Genomic DNA, 20,292 nt, shown 5'->3' with positions numbered 1-20,292 from the left:
AAAAATATTTTTGAGTAGGTTTTTAAAAATTACAGTACAGTGAAAGATTATATACATACAAATTAATTGAATGTACTTACCTATTAGAAATGTTTCCTCTGAACCCAAATTAAGGCCTAGATTTTCTTGGCCTTCAATGCCCCTGCTTGGCCCAGGCTGTGGCGTATCCTGGCTGTGCCACTAACGATGCTGTACAACATACTTATGCTCCAGTACATGTAAGTGTGGGGCAGTTTTGTTATTCCCGTGGAAACAAAAGGCTGATAAAAGTGTACATATCACTTTCTGGATGCCAAAAAATGCTGTTTACCCCTTTTCTGTGGGTGTTCACTGAAAAATTTATTTGTCTTCAGATTTGCCCACTCTCATATTTGCTTCATCACATCTGCATCAAAAAATGGCTTGAAAGAGTCCAAAGGCGACACAATTTCAGATTTGCTGATCGTTGGGTTCAGCCCGAAAAACTCAGTTATAAATTCAGGCTTGTGGTTGGGACGTGTGTCAGCAAATATGTCGCTTATCAGCTGCTAGCCACCTTCGATTTCTCTTTCATGAATATCATCAAATTCATCACTCTCAAGTCCTTCACTCGATGAGTCATCGATATTAGCATCTTGAGCCGATGGCTGCTAGTCCACATCACTTGAGGAATCGCGAGATTCCTCAGGAATACGCTGTGATTTGGCAAAATTCACTGTGGAGGGAATGACAGTACACTGTCCTATGACACATAGTCAGCACTGATCCTGGCGGGATGCAGAGCTACTGTCCAACATGCCATCAATCACGTGCCCACCTATATATATTGGGATTGGCTGGAGAAAAAAAAAAAAAAAGTGGGTAGGATAAATCCTCAGTAACATATATGAGCCAATATGTAAGGCCCTAGCCCAATAAACAAAACCCTCTGCTGTCTCCTTTGGTGGCATTCATATATGACGACACAGAGGCGTCGTAGTGTGCGCGCACTGTAGGGTTACGATGACGTATAAGCGTCATCATGGCTAAGGGGATAAGTGCAAGTGTGATGAGCGAGGATTGAAGTTTGAAGGATGAAGTGCTTGAAAGGGTGCAACCAGGAGGAAAGGTTGCTGGTTCTTTGAAATTAGTGATAAGAAATAGGGAAGTGACATGGAAGTTAAAAAATCACTGTGTGATAGTATTCTGATACCAACTTTAACGTATGGAGGTGAACTTTGGAGAGGGTTGCCATACATCTGGATTTTCCCAGACGTCCCCTGCATTTAGGTGTCAAAATCTTCGTCCAGGAGGAATTTTAAAAATTCTCCAAAAGTCCGGAATTTCAGCTTCCATCACTTTTTCTCAAAAAATTTAATATATCTCTACACTCTAATGACGAGAGAGAGAGAGAGAAAGGCCTTCATTGTTTTCGGTAGCTGGTAAGCATTGCCAACTTGGTTGGTTTAGTACTAGCAGCTAGCTCTAATGTCCTGCCTTTTCCTGTTGTTCTGTCAAGAGCTTTTCATTTCTGCCATAGTGCTGTTATAGCCATAAAATACTTGGTAATTGCACACAATTATTGGCTTAGTTTTCATTTTTACACTATAGCATTTGTTATTCTTATGATCTTATCCTGCATCTAAGGCGCTTTAGCATTTTTCAGTCATAATCTAGCCAGTTCCGTACTTTGCCTGTTTTTCATTACAGTGGGGCACCAATTTTCGCGCCTAATTGGGTCCAAAAATAATGCGCGAAAGTGGAATTAGCGAAAGTTGGGGCATTGTCTTTATGGCATAAAGGCTAATTGGTTCCCGGTTATCCTAAAGTAACATCAGATTTTCATTTTCACTTGCAATACAATACATCAAATCGCTATTGTACATTGCATTGTGAGATACAAACAATAAAAACTGTACAGTACACATTATATGAGGAGAAACATACCACAGAGACCAGGTTGAGGTGTTTAATGGATGTTGGGGGTAAGTATCCGAGGCGCGTGGCGGGCTTATTTAGCCACGCCAGACGTATTGGCGCCACCTCTTGCTGCCTCGCTACCACTCTCTCTCTCTGCCTTCTCAGATGCAACTTGATGCAACACTTCCACTCTGTGCTGAATTTCCCTTTGTGCTAGGTTCTCTTGAACAAATCCATCGAAATCTTCATCCAGGTTAAGCTCCTCTATGGCCTTGGCCTTGGCCTTTCCTCCCGACTTTGAATGTCCTGGCCACTTTTTATCACCACCACTGCCTCCCGGCCCTCCCCCCACACCACCAGGCTCTCCCCCCACACCACCAGGCCCTTTCCCCACACTACCAGGTATAGTAGAGGCCATTGAACCGTGAGAATCCAACACAATGGAGCTAGCACGCTCGTACACAATGGCGGGAATGGGTGGACAGAGTGTTGACATGACGTCATTCAAGATGGCGGTGGGTTGTGGGCGGGCGGTGCAGGAAATTCAAAGTTCAAAATATTGTCCCAAACCCAAAATTTGTGCGCGAAAATCGATTTTTTTTTTCAAGCGAAAGTGGAAGTTAGGGAATATTTGGTGCATGCCGCGAAAGTGGATTCCACGAATCCTGCTGTAGTGAAAGTTGGTGCACTACTGTATATTGTAAAAAGATTAAAGATTGTGGTAGAGTGCAGCAATACTGGTGTGTGTATGTGTGTGTGTGTGTGTGTGTGTGTATATATATATATATATATATATATATATATATATATATATATATATATAAAGTATATACTGTATGTCAAGGTTTCATAATGTCAGTGGCCCAAAGTGTGTTGGGGGGGATGGGGCGGGCGGGCATGGGTTTCAGTGGAGGCCTCAGGAATTTTGACAGTTTGGATATGGCAGCCCTAACTTTGGACCATGTTGGAAGGACACAAGTCAAGAGTGAGAGCAGTGGAAATAATTTATTTGAGAGGAGCATGTGGAGTTACATTGAAAGATGGATTGACAAATGAGGAAGTGAAGGAGAATTATGGAGTGGATGTGGATGTGATAGAAAGCATTAGGAGAAATACACTGAGGTGGTTTGGTCCTGTGGAGAGGATGGAGAGCAAGAGACTAAAAAGGAGAGTGTATGTGAATGAGGTGGAGGGGGGGAGAGAGAGGGGGAGGCTGAGGATGAAGTGCAGGGATGGAGTGGAGAGGTATTTGAGAGGGGGAGTGTGAGCTGGGGGGAAGGGCAATGAAACTGGGGACTGGTTGACATGGAGGCAGTTTGTTTGTGGCCACTCCTAACATGATTGAGGCATCTGGTAAAAGATTGAAGCTCCTTGTTGCTTTGATATGAGAGAAGTGGATGATAGTAACTTGAAGTCATTTGGCTGATGCAAATAATATGTCAGTGCAAATCTTAAAACTGAGTAAAGGAATTGCATTAGTGTCAGCAAATCTAATCTTATTTCCGTTTCACTGTTGCTATGATACCTCCAGTGGCCTTCAGTTTGGGAGATTTATCAAACTTACAGGGTTGGATACTGCATTTATAATTCCATATTACCAGAGTAATATATATATTAATGCCACCTCTAGTGTTACTGATACTGTTGTTTGTTTTCAGGTGCATGACCTTGGAACAGTTGGTGAGGTTCAGATCACAAAGGATGATACACTCCTGCTACGTGGGAAGGGAAAGCCGTCAGATGTGGAGCGGCGTGTTGCTCAGATCGAGGAACAGATTGAGGAGAGCAACTCGGAATATGAGAAGGAGAAGATGCAGGAACGGAAAGCACGGCTATCCAGTGGTGTGGCAGTGGTCAAAGTGGGTGGCTCGTCTGAGGTAGAAGTTAACGAGAAGAAGGACAGGGTAAATGATGCCCTCTGTGCCACCCGAGCAGCTGTGGAGGAAGGCATTGTTCCTGGGGGTGGTGTAGCATTGATCCGCTGCCTACCTGCCCTAGACAAACTAATTCCTAGCAATGAGGACCAGAAAATGGGCATTGAGATTGTTCGTAAGGCTATCAAGACCCCCTGCCTTACAATTGCACAGAATGCAGGTGTGGACGCGGCTGTTATTGTCAACAAAGTGGAAGAGGCTGAGGGTGATGTTGGTTATGATGCTGCCAATGGAGTTTTTGTTAACTTATATGAGACTGGCATCATTGATCCCACCAAGGTAAGAGAAGCTTGGTTTGGTTAGGAAATGCAGAGCATGTTGATTTGATGCTTCATGTTTGGTGTGCTAATGAGTGGAGTTGTGAGTGGGCATAAAAGAATGAAGAGAAATTAAAGTGAGTGGAATTTGTAAAGAAGAGTAGTGCAGAGGTGCATCTGTTTAATGTCTCTGCTGGAGCAGGATGTCAAAGATGAGATAAAGCAATGTAAATCAGATAATAGGCATCCTTGGGCAGAATAATGCAGTTGTGGTTTTGTTGAACAGTGAGTTAAAAAAAAATATATATATATTTTAGTTTTATGCCAGGTATCCCCTAAGGGCTAAGGTGTTGCCCCTGGGTAGAGGACTTTGGATTGGAGTGTGTAGCATTTTGTGACCAGATGCCCTTCCTGATGTCTACCAGTGACCCTTGGGTGAATTGGTTATAAATTTGTCCACTAGAAGAGCATTTATGATAAAGTTTGAGATTATGAAAGTGACTAATTTTCAAATATGGATCTTTTAGCGACAGGCATTTAGAGGAAGTATTTGTGATGGTGGATATGAATTGATAGTTGATGTAGGTTTATGAATGATGTCTTGGGTCAGTACTGTATTTAGAATACAGAGGAAATTGATCATTGACACTGTCTGTGCAATATCAAGAATGGAAGTTGTGAGAAAAAAAAAAAAAATCAAACGGTGAGTGAATAAATGTACATGGCATTGATAGACTGGGGAAAATATTGAAAGGAGCCTGTTGATTGTAGAGAAAATGATGCTGGGATGAGTTACTGACCGGACTGGTAAGAAGGTGACCTTAAGAGTGTGGTATGAAAAGTGAAGTTGAGAGGAGCATGGAGCATGAAATGAGTTGAGCAGTATTTGTGGTGAAAGATTGTCAGTGGAAGAATTGGGGAAAAAAAGCAGTCGCAGTTGAATATTAATGAAAGTTAGTTGTCAGTGTATGCTTAATGTGTACATGTGCATGCATAGCTCCTGATTCTGTACTTGAGCAATATCCATCAAACCCTTTTGTGTGAGTTTTTGAGCAGGTTGTTCCGTAGAGAATGTTTTCAATTGGGGAGGAATATTGGCTTTTTGCACAACTGTTATCGGAATTATTTTTTCCAGGTTTTGTGAGATGTATACCCACATTTTCATTCATTACTATTTTTATATTGTTAGTATTAATATTTTCTTTTGGAATCTCAGAATAATTATTATATTTTAATTAAAAATGCAGTTTTGTGGATGTATGGTGTAGTTTGTAAGTGGCTAGGTGCCTTCAAGGGTTTTTATGATAGTAGTGAGGCATATAAAAGAGTAAATGGGCATCAGAGTGAATGGTTCATGATCAGCATGGGCATGCGACAAGGTTGTGTGATGTCCCCATGGTTGTTCAGTATATATATATATAATATATATATATATATATACTGTAAATTCTTGTTTTTTGCTGCTTGGATGTTCCGCCAAAACCTCGTGAACCATGAAACGTCGAAGTGTGACGTCAAGAATCAGTGGGAAAAATAGAGGAGCGTTCTGGTGGGACATGTACCTACCCTATCAGAAAGTACTATAACACCAAACAGGCCCTACCCAGAATTAAATGATGAGTGTTTTGCTGCTGCTAAAACAGCATAACACAATAAACATGTGCCTGAAAAGACATTAAAACTGTTATAAAGAGCTGCAACACCAAAAATCATTACCAGAAATAAAGTGAAGACTGGCTTGAGTGGCAAATGAAGGTGTTTTGAGAGTGGATGGGCTAGTTCCCGATGTCACTAACCAATGAAAAGCTGCCACTTTTCACCAGATTATTTAATTTTTGACATCAAAGTAGGTTGACTAAACTCCGGTCATTTTATGTGCCCTCTTTGTCGCTAAAAGGAATGGAGAAATTATATCAACATTATTTTACTCACTGCTACAAGGAAGAGAGGCTATTACATAGTCAAATAGAATCCAAAATTGGTGGGCTGAGTACCATCTGTGTATTGGGACGTTTATTATTCTTTCCTTCCTTAAATATCGATAAACTTTATTTTACATCTATTTCAGATATTTGTCCATCAGAACAAAAATAAATACCTGTAGTGTTACAAGAAACATGTAACAATTCTTTTTTAACCCCTACACCGCGGGCATGTTTACCAATGTTTTGCGTGTGCCGCGGGGTTATTCGGGCTCCGACAGACTCAAAAAATATTTGCCAAAAATCGTTATTAATCCTAGAATATTAGAATTACATATGCTTATGGCACATACCTTCAGCTTGCTCCTGGAATATTTGTTGAGCCTTCGTCGGTTACCGTAGGACTTGTGGAGACCTCTGAAGTTGGGTAACGAAGTCTCCACTTTACACTTCCCGACAACCCGTAATATGATTACCACAGCCAGGTATTAACACTATAAACACTACTCTATGATTTTCAAGTAGTTTGGGATCCATACTTCAAAAAGAAAAACCACTGTGAAAGCAATGATAATTACGAGCGCGTCTGACCGTCGCACTTGTGCTAGTTCGCTCTTGGTACTCTGTCATTTATTATTCATAAAACCCCTCACACTTTATATTTCTATTACTATATAACACTTATATATATCTACAGTCTTTATCCATAAGTTTCCTTCAGTAGTATTAGTTTATTGTCACTGTAGGGATTCAATTTCTTTCAGTAAAATACATGGCATTCACTTTCTCCTCCTGTATACTAGCATTGAGAGTGAATGTCACTTTCACCTTCACTCTCATAACTCATAGTATTCAGACATGCTAGAGTGAAACTTTCACTTTCATTACTCCTAGGATATATACTCGTATTCTTATAATACTACTCATTTACATTTCTATTTACGTTCTCTTTTATTTACGTTATTTACATTTCTATTTTATTTACACTGTGTTATGGAGTCACTTGAAGTAACTTATAAAACTATTTTCCACTGTTCATGTATATTTACATTAATTACTTTCACTTGCTGTTTACACATTATTTACAATTCCACTTGCACTGTTTTACTCAATAGAAAGATCGTAGTCACTCTTTTATCAATTGTCAGCCCTTTACCTCTTTCCACACGAGGTTTAGTAGGGGGTAAAGGTCACAGGGCCCTTTGCATGGGGGTGAAAAGTCCCTGAAGCTAGCAAGAGCGAACTGACGTACCTCCACGTTGGAAGATGAGAGTGAACTGATAAGGGTGGGCCGGGGTGGTGGCCTACCTAGGGAAATTCATTATTACCAACTTAGCCTCTTGACACAGCTATATATAGCAGTGAAATGATTGGCAGGAAATCTAGACAATACATTATAAATTAGGTAGTTCCAGTTGAATGTAAATATCACTTAGGCTTCTCCCTTCCCGCCTTATATGTATATTTATTACGAAAATAGATTATACGGCATATTTCAAGGGGAAATAAACAGCGAAAATAAGCGAACGAGTGCACGTGAGGTGTTGTCAGGTGATAATTTGCCAATTCCAGGTGTATGGCACTCTCACTTACCTTATTTCTTTCTTGTATATATTATTTGGTATAAGAATAGGGCATAGGGCTTATTTCAATGGATGAAATCAGTGAAAAATTCCAGGGAAGATTTACTTAGCGTAGCACGGCCGGGCAGGCGAGAGGATAGGGTAATGGAGGGGGGGTAGGGAGGGGAGTCAAGAACGGGGAGAAATGGCTAAATTGTCAACAATGGATGGGAGTACAGATAAGATTAGGAGTGCTGACTAGTGTTGGACATTGGCAGTACTGATAGATGATACAAGCCCCTACTTGGAAGCCCGGGTGAATTCAAAATAACACAGAATCACAAAAGCGACGCCCCGCGGTATGATCCCTTGCTCCCAAGCGTCACGAAAGTGATGCCCCGCGGTTAAGGGGTTAAGAAATAGTAGCACGATGCGGCTGAAGATCATATGTTACGATCACAAACAATAGCCAACTCACGTGTGTCTACTGCCCTGCTGGACCTGCTGTATAAAGATCATGGAAAACTGTTGCATAGAAAAATGGACCGTGCCTAGACTGAGCATCGGTATGCATTGTCTGCTGAGTGTCAGTTGCCGGCTGGGAGCATCAAATTGTGGGGAAATTTGCGAATTGTGAGGCAATTCGGAAACTTTTTTCTTGCCTGAAAAATGAGGTGTCAAAGTAAAATGAATCCAAATACGAGGATTTACTGTATATATACACTCGATGCCTGATTTGGCGAACCCCTTTCCCTGATTTCGGATTTCCCAGACACGGGCTGAGACCGGACAATGTTATCAAATGGTGTACAAATGCCTGTACAAGTCTGGGATTCTTACAAAAGTCTAGCCATTATTCTCTCATGTAAAACTATAAGCAGTCTGCTGCACAACACAGTATAATTTTAGCAAGGTTTTGACTTGATAAAGGCCATTTGTAACACATGCAAGAAGATATTTTCATAAATGAAACGCATCTTGGCCACCAACCTGCATCACCCCACCAGTTCCTAACTCATGGCAATACCCCATTTGCCACTTACCTTTTCAAATGCCACTATAAATAGTTTATTGCATAACAGTAAAATTTTCAGGAAGGCTTGGACATAATAAACTTCATAAGTATGATAAAAAATTATATACAGTCGACCCTCTGTCTTCGCGGGGGTTAGGGGCCTGAGACCCCCACGAAGATCAAAAATCTGTGTAAAATTGGTGCCCCCCTAAAAACACCCCTAGCCCCCCATTTCCTTCTTTAATGAAAGAAAACCCTTGTGTACATGTCAATAAACACTTTATTTATAATTAAGGTATGAAAAAAATAGTTTAATTGCGAAGGTGGATGGCCGCTCACACCGCTCGTCACAGCTACATTCTCACCCTCCACCACCGTTACCAGGATTTTCCCTCCCGTAACTTGTCCAGCAATTCTACCTTTGGAGATGTCTTGGCTGCTCTCTTAGGGCCCATGGTAGATAAAATGATGGTGTCACGGAGAGATCAGCGAATACAAGCACACACAAGTTTGGTCACAGTGAGAGTGGGTTTTGGGACAATTCGCTGTCAAGTCAATTCGCAGTCACAACAATAACACGACAATTCGCCGTCAGGATGATTCCCCTTCATGTATTTACATACTATAATAGTCTTTTAAATATACGAGTTTTAAAAGTGGTGGTGGCTTTATTGTTTTTATAATGTAGTGACATCTGTTGAGGCTTAGCCATATCTTTCCTCACAGTTTGCGTCCACCATGGCCGATCAGAATAACACTTTGGGTATTGTCATTTGGGATGAATATATACTTGAACCTCTTCAGAGTTGTTTTAAAATATACCCAGGATGTTGTAGTACCAATGAAAATTAATTAAGACAGCTACGGGTGATGCTAGAATATAATTCAAAGTCGACTACAGTGAAGTAGAAACACGTTAATTATTGGCTAAAAGTGCAACTTATAAATGATATCCAAAGCCTACGCTATTGAATGAACATAGACTTTGATAGATCCCCCTGAAAATTAGTTATTAAAATATTAATTATAGTATTCAAAAATAAGTATATTTATAGAATGATGGGGAATCGTCCAGGGTGTGAATTGTCCTGACGGGGAATCATCCATGTTTTGACAGCGAATTATCTCGGAACCTGAGAATGAGAGAGCCTGCCGCGAGAGATTCAAAACAATGCGGGGGTGGCGCGGGTGGCACTGCGGGCGGTATGCGGCGTGTGGCACGCAATTTGAATGTTTCCATTTTTCTCTGGACTTCAAAAAAGGTGATCTGATTTCCCTGGTGACAAACCGTGAACATTCGAAACCGTAAACAGAGGAACCGCGAGGACAGAGGGTCGACTGTATTTTCCTACAGACAGAGTCAATGAGATCCATTCCTACTCACTTAGCTCACCTGACTCAGTGACTAAATATCGAATCAGCACTTTTCACTGGAAAATATTTTAATTTTTTTCGTCACAGTGGTTCATACACACCTAATTATCTGAAATCCACTAAAAAAAATTGTACTTAATATAACAATTAAAAAATTAGGTTTCAGAGTTAAAATGCACCAGTGTTAGCAGATATTTCCCCTTCAGATCGTCAGCACACCTTTACAGACTCTCCTTTGCATAAATATTTCCAGTACAAAAAAATGCATCTGCATTGTAAATCGATATTTATACAAAACAAATGTCCGTCAAGGCGAGTTGTTAGGCTAGAGGTAAAACACTTCTGCTAAATAAGAAATTTTCACTCTGAATCCTGATTTTCTATTAATAATTAAATTAAGCACAAACTTTTGACTGAATTTCAAATAATTAGGTGTGCAAACCTATATTGTGATAGAGAATAAAATATTTTTCAATTAAAATTGCCTATTCTGTCCAAGATTGAGATTGCATTCGATAATGTATCTCTGTCAGCTGATTAGTGGTTGGCCAGTGTCAACAGACATTTCCCCTTCAGATCGTCAGGACACCTTGACAGACATCCATTTTGCTTAAATATTTATTTTGAGTACAAAAAAAAATGTATCTGCGTTGTAAGTCGATATTTATTACAAAACATAATTCCGTCAAGGCGAGTTGTTAGGCTAGAAGCAAAACACTTATGTTAGCTTTAAAATTTTTTCGCTCTGAATCCTGATTTTCTGTTAATAATTAAGCAAAAATTTTTGACTGAATTTAAAATAATTAGGTGCACAAACCTATATGGTGATAAAGATTAAAATATTTTCTAATTAAACTTGCTGATTTGGTCAAAGATGACGTGTTTGTATCTCGGTCAGCTGATTGGTGGTTGACTTACCTCATGGTGTTCCATTCCTTGTTCATTTTCCTCTTTTTCCTCAGCTTTCTGATCTTCTATCATACGCTCCACATTCTCGTCAACAACTGTCTAAACAACCATTCTTAGGGTTGTAGCTAGCAGAATACAGCTATTGTGACTGTTATTGTGTCAGTGTTTTCATTTTATGTACTGTGTATTTTAGTTATGTTGGTATAGGTAGCCTACATTCCAGAATGCTCTAGAATATCAGAATAATTGCTGGACAATATTGGAGAATTCGGACAAAGTATGGTAATAATCCAGGGAATGGTATGTGGGGCCGGACTTTTGCGATTCCCGGACTGGTCTCCCCCCCCTTTTAGTCCGGCAAATTGAGGGTCGAGTGTACATATACTGTATATACACAGTACATCCCCCTAGTACATGCCTATATGGGTGGCAGAGGACGTCGCATACTAGGAATTCGCGTAATGTGAATACATAAACTTATGGGAAAAATTACATACGAGTGGCACCCCCCTTCATGGGCAACCCTTGAGACGCCCTTCAGACCTAAGTATTGTACTATACAGGGAAACTAAGACACATTACCTAAGATAAAGTAAACCTGCAAGATCATGGCTTTACTAGGTAAATCATTGGTGGTAGGTGGTGGCGACCATCATCCTCTCACTTGATGTAGTGCTGCCTATTTCTTCCTTAGCCTTTATCATTCTTTTTCTGTGCCTGCCCTCCTCTCGTCCTATATCTCCCATCTTTCCTGTCGCTTCTTATTGCTCTTCTTTCCTTTGCAGGTGGCTTTACATTGAGTGACAAGCCAAATGGTTTCCTGTAAGCCAAGAAACCATTTACAGTGTTGGGTGGTAACCATATAACCAAACCATACATGCTCCCTACGTGTCAACAAGTGGATTGGTGGAGGGTCAGTGCCCCTCCCCGTAAAACCAATAACTCAGAGTCAAATGGCCACCCCTTATGGGATTATGGCATCTGGCAATAGATAGATAGACCTTTACCTGTTATCGCTTCTTGGGGAGGCAATGTCGTGTACTTGGGGTAACCCCGGATTTGGGCCACTCTTCGCCGCCCGTCTCGCTTACAAGGAGTTCAGTTTGCGTACTAATAAAAAATACACTATGGGGGGGGGGGGGAAAGGTCCTCATGTACAAGGGGGATTGCGTATTCAGAACTCGCGTACTGTGGGGATGTACTGTATATGTATGGGGTGATAAGTAAAAACGTACTACTTCCAAATACTGGACAAGAACTTAGTAGACCGGTGCAGAGTTTTGTTGATGTCTGTGAGCGTCATGCCTTGAGGGTAAATGTAGAAAAGAGTAAAGTGATAATCGATAAAGAAGGTGACTCCTAGTGTGATGTTTCAGTGAATGGAGAGAGACTGGAATTGGTGAGAGTTCAAATACCTGGGTACAGTGATAGAAAAGAGAGGAAAATGTGCAAGAGAAGTGGAAAGTAGTGTGACACAAGGAAGGACAGCAGCTGGTGCTGTGAAGGCCTTGATAAATAGGCTTGAGTGTTACAGCTGCATGAGGCTTACCTGAAGGAGTGTTAGTGCCAACTTTAATGTATGGATGTGAGGCTATAGTGTTGCATGAAAATGAAAAGTCGAGTAAGAGCAGTGGAGACAGGACTGCCGAGGAATGTATGTGGAGTACAGAGAGTGGATAGAGCACGAAATAATGTGATTCGTGAGGAAGTCAGACACCAGAATCAAAGAACGTGTACTGAGATGATATGGTCGTGTGGAGAGAATGGATTACAGAGTGGTGAAAAACATATAGCTGAGCAAATTTGAAAGGGAGGAGGCGAGGTAGGACAGAGAAGGTGGAGGGATATGGTGGATGAGAGTGCGAGGAAGAGAGGTATGGAAGTCGGTGAGGCTATGGGACTGACGAGATTGAGCTAGGTGGATGCATGTTGTGAGAAGTGCATGTTCAGGGATTTGGCACCCCATTTAATGTGACAGCATTTGGATTGACTCTTTCAGATACATTCATGTGAAGCTACAGAATGTGGTAAAAGGTTTTGGCTTATCAGATAGAGGCAGGATTCTGAAGGCTTGAATGATGAGTGAATGGAAGCATGGCCCATTGGATTGGGCAAAGTTGGGCTATCTAGACATCACTACTTCTCCTCCTGCCCTAGTGTGAAAAAGGAGGTCCAGATGAGGATGATGATGATGATGATGTAGTTTGGACATTTTCATGAACTGATGTAATTGTGGTTGTTTCTGTACAGGTGGTTAGGACGGCTCTGACCGATGCTGGAGGTGTAGCTTCACTGCTGACTACAGCTGAAGCAGTCATCACAGAAATTCCCAAGGAGGACCCACCAGCAGGAGGCATGGGAGGAATGGGTGGTATGGGTGGTATGGGTGGCATGGGTGGGATGGGTGGAATGATGTAAAGTGGTGAATGTTTGTATCATCAGTCATAACCTTACCTTCAATATTATACTATAAATTATGCATCTCTGGTGCTCAGTGGTTTTGGTGGGATGGAAATGATGAACAGGGTTATTTAGAGGTTGATAGAAATAAGAATTGTAATTGTGTATCGCAGCTTTCTTTGAAATTCAGGTAATGGTATTTGGGGGAGGTAGAAATACCGGTTGTAGTAATAGTAGTAGTTGCAACCCCAGGTTCATCAGGATGTGAACCCAGTGTACTGCAGGCTGAAGTTGTCCTTCTCCTCCAGTCTACCATCTTTTTTTCAAGGGATATTAGGGGAGCGCGGTAGCTCGGTGGCTGCTGTGCTGGGAGGGGTAGCGCTCTCCTGTAACCCTAGCAGGGCTATATGATCTGATGAGGTCTAGCTCGGGGATTAATCCCTTTTTTTTTCAAGGGATAGGGAAGTTGTGAAATCAGGAATTACCTGGACATATGTTACAGACATGTTGCATGGTAAATGAATTTCATGGAGCACAAGTATGGATAGATCATTCCAGAATTGTCATGCTTGCTATTTCTGAACGAGTTCCATAATCATCCTCATAATCATCTCATGTTTCATGGTATGGCCTGTCAACCAAGTTAGTATAAGTGCTGAATGTTTGTACAAAGTGTAGATAAGAGCTAATGTAGATAATTTTGTTATTCTGAAAGTACATTTATAATTACATAAAGTTGAGTTTTTCGAACAATTGTATTCTTTTGGAATATCCTTATTGTTAGTGACATGAGTTGATAGGTATATTGAAAAGGTGTTTCACCATTGTACTCGTACTAAGAACTGAAAAACCTGTGCTGGCATTAAAACTTCTGTATGGTACATTGGAGTAATATAAGTATTTACAGTTATTTATTTGCTTTTCACATAACCTGTATTCATGTTAGGTGTTGGCACTGCATATTTGTAGCCAGATGCCTTATTGGTGGAAGGGGTGGCCACGGCTACAAGTGAGTAACCTCCAGGTTACCTTATCTGTAGCCCTTTGTCTGCCCTTCCCCGTAATTACAATCCCCTTCTCACAGTTCTCCACTCCATCCGTCTGTATCATCCTCGGCCTCCTCCTCCCTGCCACTTCACCTACAGTAAATATATTCTAGTCAATCTCTCATTCTCCCTTCTCTTCAAATGACGAAAGCATCCCAAACTTCTTATAATGCTTTCTGTCACATCCACAGCAATGCCTTAACTCTCCACTTCCTCATTTTACAGTCACTCCATGTTACTACAATCTCCTGTCAGATGACTCCTAATCTAACTCTAGATTCTGATACCCTCTCAATTTTACAGGGCTTTACTTACCCACCTGCTGGTCAGTCTCTTGAGTGTGGAAGTTTTGTTACTTGGGAGACATGTATGCTCGAGGTGGGGCTGGAGCTAGTTCTGTAATTAGAGTGAGGAGTGGTTGGAAGGAGCTCCAGTGAGCTTTTGCCTCTCTACACATTGAGAGGGCTCTCCCTCTGTGCTAAGGTATCTTTGTACTCTGCATCTTGGTAATGCTGTATGGTAGTGAGAGACCTGGGCAGATAAGGAAGAGGATATTTGTAGGCTCAAACATACGGAAATGACAATGATTTGGTGGATGGGTTGTGCATTCATGAATGTGAGGCCTGGGGGGGGGGGGTTACTATGGAAAAGTTGAGGAAGGATGGGACTGGAGATGTATTGATGTTGTGATGAGGAGGGGTAGATGGGGGATGACAATCAGGTGCAGGAAGTGGGAAGTGTGAACATCGCGGGTAGGGTCGTGAGAGGCAGACCAAAAGGGATCTGGGATGAGGTCAGACATTGTGACCTTGGGGATAAGGGACTGAATAGGGAGGCTGCCAGAGATCAAGTACAGTAGTAAGGAAAGCTGCCATTAGGTAACTCAAGGCCAACACATGCAAGAATGCTGGAGCCTTTATAACAAATCAATCTTGGTCTCAGTTTTTTGGCTAGTTAAAATACAACAGATTTCTTGAATCTTCAAAGCCTGTTATCTTTCCTTGTGTAGAAGATTGGAAGCCTCTCCTGATGATGTGCAGATGCAGATGTAGCCATCAATTCTCTCATAGTAACTGTCCTGGCATCTTTTGTGACCTCTTACAGCATCCTTCAATGCTTTCAATAAATATCGGAATCCAGGAACCACCACAGGCACTGAGAGAACAAGTCCCTGTAACTTGGCTTCAAAGTTAGATCTTCACAGATGTTTCCAAGAAACAGTTCTGCAGGCTTGTAGCTTCCACACCAAATTTAGTAATTCTTTTCATGGTGCTTTTGATCATCTTGGATCTTTTAGCTGGAAGGCCATCACTCTTCTTCCTCATTCAAGATCTCAAGTTCCTTGTCTGTAGAACACAGCACACTTCAAAATGATTTGCGAACTGCGAGTGAAGTACAGTATGTGCCTCTATAAACACTCCCAAGTATGCTGTTAGTTAACTGGACTGCTTCTTGAAGAGTTCTATCTGCCTCAAAACATGGCTGGGACTGTGAAGTCAGTTGTGATGAGACTTTTAATGAACACAGTACTAGCAGCCAAGCATTCACTCAAGACAAATTTCTGACTATTTTTACCCTGAAGATTATGCTCCCTATTCCACAGTCTGACATGATGTGTGAAAGATCCGAGATTTCACGTCATGACTGTAGTTTTGGTTAGAACTTGGGTCAGCTATAATGTTGTCAGGCAGATCAGGAAGTTCTTTAACTTAAGCTGCTCAAGAATTTGAAAGATTGGGCAGATCATAAACTTGCTACACCCTGATGCAGGCCATGTTGTTGATGTGTCAAGAGACTCTGCAGCCTGTGGCGCAGGTGTTGAGGCATATGCACAGATAAGATGTAATGAGGAGCATAGGATGAAATGTATGAAAAATGCCACTGCTGGAACGCATTTAAATTGTTCCCAGTCGCGATGGCAAAGCTTTTTTTTTTTTTCTTGTGTGTGTGTGTGTGTGTGTGTGTGTGTGTGTTTTTAGCACAACAACTTCGCAACCACTCAAGATATCATCACAAAATTCATTACAGGTGTGTGGTAGGGATGAAAATCTCTTATGAGTTCTAAATTGGTGAAAGTAGGTCAAGGTCTGTGTGTCTGTTACCACAATAACTTTACAACAGCTCAAGAATACCATCACAAAATTATACAAGTGTGTAGTCGGGATGAAAATCTGTGAGTTCGAAATTGGTGAAAGGTCAAGGTCCTATTCCAAGCTGTGCTAGATATTATTGGCTCGTGGCTGATGCGATTCCTCCCTTGGAGGGGCCTCTAGTTAAGATCTTTGATGCCTGACCCTGGCAAAATAATTGTGAAATTTATAACAGAAGCTATGAAGATGGTTTCTGATTTAACTTAAACAATTAGTTATCCTGAAGGCTGTGGTGCCATACTTAGCTGAAAATTAATTTTGCACTATAACAATGGGTTCAATATAAAAGTAAACAAGCACTACTGTTAGCTGTTCCCATTGGTTGGCTCCAGCCATGCCTCCAGAACATAACATGCCCCCAAATAACAAAACTTCTCCAGACACCAAGAGACTCTCCAGCAAGATCAATCTTTTCATGTCTGGCAATCTCTACATGCTCTCCCTGACACACTGCACACACAAAATCATCATCTTGCAGTTTACCTCTAATACTCCTACATCTCTCATGCACCCACTTATCACAAAAACTACACAAAATGCACAAGTACAAATTTGAAATTCTGGGTAGAAAAATATTTCACACACTTTTAACATTTTTTACATAAGAACAAACCTTCAAGCCCAGAATATAATATTAATACTCCACCTTAATGGCCAGCTCCCACTGCCCACCAACTGTAGTGCAAGCAACCTCATAGCTCATACAGGGCTCTAAATGAAACAGAGCTACAATTCTTCAGTCAGATGATATACTTCACCGATTTATTCTTGCTACTTGCAAATTATTTAACCAGCATGTGAAATGTCTGTTGAAGACATCAATAAAGGATGTATCAATGCCCTCTACCTTAAAATGTCTTCCTGAACCTGGATAAAATCATCAGGCAGTAACATGACTAAAAGTATACCAGCAGATGGCAGGAATGCAGGGCTTGCACTTCACCCTGTCCCACATTTAGACTGGAAAATACATATTAATAATTGGACTGACAAAAAATTATCAATCCTTGAAAAGGCAATGTCCCACTTAGGTGTATTATACTGGGTCTCACTGGACTAAGTTTTTACTGATTAAGTTACTGATCTTGCTATTTAAAAAAAGAAAAAAAAAGTTATCCTTTGCAAATAATTTTCCACAACCCAATGGCAAACCAAAACTGCATGACTGCTCAACATCTTTCCTACTGAACTTTTTTTTGTAACTAGCACCATATGCTAGTGTTAATCTCTGGTTGCAGCTTAGTAATTACATTGGCGAGATGGCAATTTTATGCCTAGTTAAAATAAAGATAGTATTTGAAAATGTTAGAGCCACAATGACTCAGTGGTTGCAGTTTCTACATCCTATTCTCTAGTGCAATGAGTCTGCATTAGACACCAGCAATGGCAGACATTTAACTCCTTCAATCCAGTGATATGTTTTTTAATTTATTTTTGCAATCTCCAGATGATTTTATTCCACATAGGGGAAACTCTTGAAGTGAAGGGCTTAATGAAGGCTATACCCTCTCCTGTTTCTAAAGTGAATAAAACTGTCTGAGAATAAGTTAAATTTAATTAAATCAATGGCCAGAAGACATCAGTGTGTGTGCTGATAATGTCATTTCACACTATACTCTTTCAACTTTAACAGCCTAAAGCTGCTATCTCTACATCTTCACTGCTGGGTTGTAACAACGGAACACTTGAATACGATGGTTGTCACGAAGTAGTATGGAAAGGCTGCAGAGTGAAATATTATCTTATGCTATTCAGCTATGTGGAAGAAGATGCAAAAGGACAAAAATCTGGGCCAAGTGCAAAGATTATATTGCTTGAACTATAAACTTAATAAAATATCTTTAACCCCTTTGCAGCTCAGTTAATGGCCAAGTGTAGCAAGACTGGAGGGTGATTTGACTAGTAGTAGTAGTAGTAGATGAAACCTAGTCATCTGGTCGAGCAGACTCATCAGCGGAAGGAAAGCAACTGCCCTTCCAGGGCTGTCCTGTGCAGTGAACTAATGTTTCCCTGCAACTGACAGCACCTCACCACAGTGAGGTGTGAGGAATAGAATGGGGGTTGGGTTCCAAGATGGTTGCCACATATGCGTCTTTCCTCCCAGTTAACAAGAGGCATCATAACAGGCTCCACTTCACCTCGTTACATGATTACCACCCACCTGTGTTATCCCATAAGAAGCGTAAGAGCCCAGGGCTAGGCAAGATGGTCCTGATATTTAAGATAAGAATGACCAGCCTCACTCATCCCTGAGTGGCATTATGTGAGCAATAAACCCCAACCACTCCTTGGATATAAACCTGCACCGGCTCAATCCAATTGGAGTGCCTTAATTACCCACTAAACCACCAGGTCCCATAATTTGGTTAGATAGTTACTGTCCAGCATAGTAACTGGTTTCTTGATGTACAGGAAACCATTTGGTTTGTCACTCAGTGTAGGGTCACCTGTGGACAGAAGGAACAGGAAAGAAAAGAAGAAAGACAGAAGCAGAAGGAAGGAAAGAAAGACGAGGGGAAAGGGCAGTCACCCAAGAGCAGCACTATCAAGTGAGTGGATGGTGAGCGCCCCCACCTACCACAATATTAATAATAATAATAATAATTAATAATAATAATAATAATAATGACAACAACAACATGGCCATTTGTTTCTCAGTGTCAGGTTTTCTTGAGGAAATCACCAGTGTTTGGAACGAATTTGCATCTTTACAATTACGAGAATTATGACATCACTCACATACAATACAAACTTCATCCAGAAACCTACAGTAAGCCATAACATCAGATCTGAATGTGACACTGCTAGCGTATAACACTATGGATCGTGGGAATTTGTTTCCAAGTACCAGGTGACTCGTGAGGACCGCAGGGAATCATCACTTCTCATGTGTCGTAGGTGGACTGCTGTACCTCAGGACAAGTCTTCTATCCTATATCTGAGAATCATGAAACACATACCAGACACCTACTGTATAGACTAACACAACCATAGCCATTTCAACACTTATAAACCACATTATTACAACTGGGAGCAAAGTGAGGCAAGCCCCTAATTTCAGAGTTATTTATGGAATGCCTATAACTGATGGACGTGATCAGCTAGTATCCCACATTAAAGCATTGTCAGCATGGATACAGAATGGTTAGACATGTTATCATCACTGTTTCAGAAATTAGTAAAAAGAAAGAAACCTGACTCCAAAACTTTGTGCTTTCAGGTTTAATGATATGGCACTTATAATTTAGAATGCATGGCACTCACTAGACACAAATTTCCAATTCATATTTGGCCAGCATGAGCATGGAATGACTGTCCATCTCCCCCACCAAGGAGAAAATCCAAATCTGTAGTGGACCTCTGTCAGGCTGACAGATATATAGTAAAAGCCCTATCATTCAGCATCTTCTGGACCAAGCAGGTTCCGAAAGAACAGAAACTGGCAAGACTGGGAAAACCTGCCAAAAAGTTTCTAGCAATCATGGTCAGTCACCCCAATGCAATTAGCGTCTAGCAAGTATTATTGGTCAACCCTAAGCACTAAATCGGCCTCTGTTTCTTAAGGTTGTATATAGTGGAGGAGCTCACACCGAAATCTTCCATTATTTTCTTCCTACGAATACCCGCCTCCAATTTTTTCAATAATTCTACCTTCTTGGTGATACTCAGCATCTTACGGGTGTTTTTCTTCACAACACCAGAAGACTTCCTACTAGCAGAGGCCTAAGCGCGACACAAGAACAAGATGACGACTGTAAAATAGCACAAAAATTTTTCCAAACTTTCAAAAGTCCCGCTCACAAAGCAAGACACTCATGAGTCATGATGGCCGACGGTTCATGCAG

General features: G+C 41.0%; 1 protein-coding gene across 1 annotated transcript in view; it reads left to right on the top strand.

Moving 5' to 3' along the window:
* Positions 1-14,118, top strand: part of Hsp60A (Heat shock protein 60A) — a 56,859-nt gene extending 42,741 nt beyond the window's left edge. Inside the window, exons 8-9 of the mRNA XM_080274555.1 lie at positions 3,537-4,091; positions 13,102-14,118. Of these exons, the coding sequence (XP_080130681.1) occupies positions 3,537-4,091; positions 13,102-13,269 (723 nt within the window). The 3' untranslated portion in view covers positions 13,270-14,118. The remainder of the gene's footprint in view (positions 1-3,536; positions 4,092-13,101) is intronic.
* Positions 14,119-20,292: the final 6,174 nt, after the last annotated feature.

Source organism: Coenobita brevimanus, chromosome 58 (assembly GCF_032717465.1).
Source record: "Coenobita brevimanus isolate Jiangsu-jjx chromosome 58, ASM3271746v2, whole genome shotgun sequence".
NCBI lineage: Eukaryota > Metazoa > Arthropoda > Malacostraca > Decapoda > Coenobitidae > Coenobita > Coenobita brevimanus.
This window is presented reverse-complemented; position numbering and strand designations above follow the sequence as displayed.